General features: G+C 31.6%; 1 protein-coding gene across 1 annotated transcript; it reads left to right on the plus strand.

Moving 5' to 3' along the window:
- Positions 1 to 2,129: 2,129 nt before the first annotated feature.
- Positions 2,130 to 4,891, plus strand: LOC143901444 (uncharacterized). The gene is made up of 2 exons (XM_077413768.1): positions 2,130 to 4,581; positions 4,707 to 4,891. Exons 1-2 carry the CDS (start codon positions 3,615 to 3,617, stop codon positions 4,745 to 4,747), a joined length of 1,008 nt encoding a protein of 335 aa, XP_077269894.1. The 5' UTR covers positions 2,130 to 3,614; the 3' UTR covers positions 4,748 to 4,891.
- The last annotated feature ends 247 nt before the right edge of the window (positions 4,892 to 5,138 follow it).

A 5,138-nucleotide genomic window follows, 5' to 3' on the forward strand; every position in this document is an offset into this window, starting at 1 on the left:
TTTTTTTATTCAAAATGATTTTTGTTTTTTTTCAAATCGCAGTTTCTCCGATTTTCCAAATTTCATATCCAAAATTTTTTTTTTTTCAAATTTTTTGAGTTCTCAAAATTTTTTCCCAAAAATTCTCATTTTTCAAAAGTTTTTCCCAAAAATTTTTGATTTTATCAAAATTATTCCATTTTTATTTTTTTTTTTTTTAAAATTTGTTTTTCGGAGTTCCTCGATTTCTCAAATTTAAGTCCCAAAAATTTTTTTTTTTTTTTTAAAAATTCAGTTTCGCCGATTCTCAATTTCAAAGTATTTTTTTTTTCCAAAAATGCAGTTTTTTTTTTTCAAATACGCAGTTTTCTATTTTTCTCAAAATTTCTTTTCCCAAAATTTTTTTTCAATAATTCAAAATTTTTTTCATTTTCAATTAAAATCACCCAAGTTTTTTTTTTTTTTTTAAAATCATTTCTCCAGTTCGCAATTTCAAGTCCCAAAATATTTTTTTTTTTTTTAAATGGCATTTTCGCGGGTTAAATTTATACCAAAATTTTTTTTTTTTTTATTTTAAACGGTTTCCGTTTCCAAAATTTTATTCAAAAAGTTTTTTTTTTTTTAATTGGCGATTCCAAAGTAAAATTTTATTATTAAAATTTTTTTTTTTTAAATAATCGGAGTTCTCATTCAAAATTCAAAATTCAAAAGTTTTTTTTTTTTTTTTTTTAAAATCCAGTTTGCTTCCAATTTTATCCAAAATATTTTTTTTTTTTTTTAACAGAGTTTCGCGTTTGCAAATTTCAAATCCCAAATATTTTTTTTTTTTTTAAATCCAGTCTCCCGATTCTCAATTCATTAAATTTTTTTTTTTTTTAGTCTCTTCTGCAAAATTCTATCCAAATTTTTTTTTTCAAAGCGTTTCATGGCAATTTCAATTCTAAAAATTTTTTTTTTTTTAATCCAGTTCTCCGAGTTTATTTCAATCCAAATTTTTTTTTTTTTTCAAGTTCCGTTAATTTTACCAAATTTTTTTTTTTTTTTATTGCATTGCAATTTTTAATTTTTTTTTTAATCTTTTATTAAATTTTTTTTAAATTCCCATTTAAATTTCTCGATTTTTTTAAATTTTTTTATTTCCAGTCAATTTTTTTTTTAAATGTTTCGCCGTTTCAATTAAATCCAAAAATTTTTTTTTTAATGTTCCGAGTCTCATATCCAAATTTTTTTTTTTAACGCATTGCGATTAATTAAGCAAGTTTTTTTGCCTCGAGTTCAAAATTATAATCCAAATTTTTTTTAATGGCGTTGCGTTGCAATTTTATCCAAATATTTTTTTTTTTTTTTTTTTTAATGATCTGCGTCTGCAATTTAAGTCAAATTTTTTTTTTAATCGGAGTTCGTTAATTAAGTCCAAATTTTTTTTAACGCGTTTGCGGTTCTGCAAATTCTAAGTCCAAAATTTTTTTTTTAAATCGGATTTCGCGAGTTGCAATTTCAATCAAAAGTATTTTTTTTTTTTAATCGCAGTTTCCGGTTCTGCAAATTATATCCCAAATTTTTTTTTTTTAATGGCTTCGCGGAGTGCAAATTCTATCCAAATATTTTTTTTTTTAACGCAGTTGCGGGTTGCAATTAAATCCAAAGTATTTTTTTTTTCAAATCGCTTTGCCGAGTTCAATTTATCCAAAATTTTTTTTTTTTATGGCAGTTCGCGGAGTTCTGCAAATTATATCCAAGTTTTTTTTTTTAATCGGTTCGCGTTTGAATTTATCCAAGTTTTTTTTAATCGGGTCGCCGAGTCGCAATTAGTCCAAATATTTTTTTAATGGCGTTCGCGGTCTGAATTCAAGTCCAAATTTTTTTTTAACGATTGCGGTGCAATATAGTCCAAATTTTTTTTAATGCAGTCTCGCCGAGTTGCAATTATCCAAGTATTTTTTTAAGGCAGTTCGCCGAGTTTCAAATTAAATCCCAAATTTTTTTTTAAAGCTCGCGTCTCAAATTACAAAATTTTTTTAAGTTCGTCAATTTAAGCCAAATTAAGGATTCGCCTGATAACCAAATTTTTTTTTTAACGGATCCGAGTCTGAATTATCAAAATTTTTTTTTCAATGATTCGTTGCAAATTATCAAAATTTATTTTCCAAAAAGTATTTTTTTTTTTTTCAAAAATCGGCAGTTCTCGCCGGAGTTCTGCAAAATTTCATAAGTCCCAAAAAGTATTTTTTTTTTTCAAAAATCGGCAGTTCTCGCCGGAGTTCTGCAAAATTTCATAAGTCCCAAAAAGTATTTTTTTTTTTTTTTTTTTAAATCGGCAGTTCTCGCCGGAGTTCTGCAAAATTTCATAAGTCCCAAAAAGTATTTTTTTTTTTTTTCAAAAATCGGCAGTTTTCGCCGGAGTTCTGCAAAATTTCATAAGTCCCAAAAACTATTTTTGTTTTTCAAAAATCGGCAGTTCTCGCCGGAGTTGTGCAAAATTTCATAAGTTCCAAAAAGTATTTTTTTTTATTTTTTATTTTTTAAATCGGCAGTTTTCGCCGGAGTTCTGCAAAATTTTATAAATCCCAAAAAGTATTTTTTTTTTTTTCAAAAATCGGCAGTTCTCGCCGGAGTTCTGCAAAATTTCATAAGTCCCAAAAAGTTTTTTTTTTTTTCAAAATCGGCAGTTCTCGCCGGAGTTCTGCAAAATTTCGTAAGTCCCAAAAAGTATTTTTTTTTTTTATCAAAAATCGGCAGTTCTTGCCGGAATTCTGCAAAATTTCATAAGTCCCAAAAAGTATTTTTTTTTTCAAAAATCGGCAGTTCTCGCTGTAGTTCTGCAAAATTTCATAAGTCCCAAAAAGATTTTATTTTTTTCAAAAATCGGCAGTTCTCGCCGGAGTTCTGCAAAATTTCATAATCCCAAAAAGTATTTTTTTTTTTTTTTTTAAATCGGCAGTTTTCGCCGGAGTTCTGCAAAATTTCATAAGTCCCAAAAAGTATTTTTTTTTTTTTTTTAATCGGCAGTTTTCGCCGGAGTTCTGCAAAATTTCATAAGTCCCACAAAGTATTTTTTTTTTTCAAAAATCGGCAGTTCTCGCCGGAGTTCTGCAAAATTTCACATTTCCCAAAAAGTATTTTTTTTTTTTTTTTTTAAATCGGCAGTTCTCGCCGGAGTTCTGCAAAATTTCATAAATCCCAAAAATTTTTTTTTTTTTTTCAAAAATCGGCAGTTCTCGCCGGAGTTTTGCAAAATTTCATAAGTCCCAAAAAGTATTTTTTTTATTTTCAAAAATTGGCAGTTCTCGCCGGAATTGTGCAAAATTTCATAAGTCCCAAAAAATAATTTTTTCAAAAATCGGCAGTTCTCGCTGTAGTTCTGCAAAATTTTATAAGTCCCAAAAAGTTTTTTTTTTTCAAAAATCGGCAGTTCTCGCCGGAATTCTGCAAAAGTTACAGCCCTCCAAAGGGTCACACCTCGAAAATTTCATAAGTCCCAAAAAGTATTTTTTTTTTTCAAAAATCGGCAGTTCTCGCCGGAGTTCTGCAAAAGTTACAGCCCTCCAAAGGGTCACACCTCGAAAATTTCATAAGTCCCAAAAAGTATTTTTTTTTTTTTTCAAAAATCGGCAGTTCTCGCCGGAGTTCTGCAAATGTTACAGCCTTCCAAAGGGTCACACCTCGAAAATTTCATAAGTCCCAAAAAGTATTTTTTTTTTCAAAAATTGGCAGTTCTCGCCGGAGTTCAGCAAAAGTTACAGCCCTCCAAAGGGTCACACCTCGAAAATTTCATAATTCCCAAAAAGTATTTTTTTTGGAAATCGGCAGTTTTCGCCGGAGTTCTGCAAAAGTTACAGCCCTCCAAAGGGTCACAAAAGTTACAGCCCTCCAAAGGGTCACACCTCAAAAATTTCATAAGTCCCAAAAAGTATTTTTTTTTTTCAAAAATCGGCAGTTCTCGCCGGAGTTCTGCAAAAGTTACAGCCCTCCAAAGGGTCACACCTCGAAAATTTCATAAGTCCCAAGAAGTATTTTTTTTTCAAAAATCGGCAGTTCTCGCCGGAGTTCTGCAAAAGTTACAGCCCTCTAAAGGGACACAAAAGTTACAGCCCTCCAAAGGGTCACACCTCGAAGATTTCATAATTCCCAAAAAGTATTTTTTTTGGAAATCGGCAGTTCTCGCCGGAGTTCTGCAAAAGTTACAGCCCTCCAAAGGGTCACACCTCGAAAATTTCATAAGTCCCAAAAAGTATTTTTTTTTTTCAAAAATCGGCAGTTCTCGCCGGAGTTCTGCAAAAGTTACAGCCCTCCAAAGGGTCACACCTCGAAAATTTCATAAGTCCCAAAAAGTATTTTTTTTTCAAAAATCGGCAGTTCTCGCCGGAGTTCTGCAAAAGTTACAGCCCTCCAAAGGGTCACAAAAGTTACAGCCTTCCAAAGGGTCACACCTTAAAAATTTCATAAGTCCCAAAAAGTATTTTTTTTTTCAAAAATCGGCAGTTCTCGCCGGAGTTCTGCAAAAGTTACAGCCCTCCAAAGGGTCACACCTCGAAAATTTCATAAGTCCCAAAAAGTATTTTTTTTTCAAAAATCGGCAGTTCTCGCCGGAGTTCTGCAAAAGTTACAGCCCTCCAAAAGGTCACAAAAGTTACAGCCTTCCAAAGGGTCACACCTTAAAAATTTCATAAGTCCAAAAAAGTTTTTTTCTTTCAAAAATCGGCAGTTTTCGCCGGAGTTCTGCAAAGGTTACAGCCCTCCAAAGGGTCACACCTCGAAAATTTCATAAGTCCCAAAAAAGTTTTTTTTTTTCAAAAATCGGCAGTTCTCGCCGGAGTTCTGCAAAAGTTACAGCCCTCCAAAGGGTCACATCTCGAAAATTTCATAAGTCCCAAAAAGTATTTTTTTTTTTTTAAATCGGCAGTTCTCGCCGGAGTTACAGCCCTCCAAAGGGTCACACCTCGAAAATTTCATAAGTCCCAAAAAGTATTTTTTTTTCCAAAAATCAGCAGTTCTCGCCGGAGTTCAGCAAAAGTTACAGCCCTCCAAAGGGTCACACCTCGAAAATTTCATAATTCCCAAAAAGTATTTTTTTGGAAATCGGCAGTTCTCGCCGGAGTTCTGCAAAAGTTACAGCCCTCCAAAGGGTCACAAAAGTTACAGCCCTCCAAAGGGTCACA

The sequence above is a fragment of the Temnothorax americanus genome, unplaced genomic scaffold, assembly GCF_048541705.1.
Source record: "Temnothorax americanus isolate GAGA-0224 unplaced genomic scaffold, ASM4854170v1 Scaffold330, whole genome shotgun sequence".
NCBI lineage: Eukaryota > Metazoa > Arthropoda > Insecta > Hymenoptera > Formicidae > Temnothorax > Temnothorax americanus.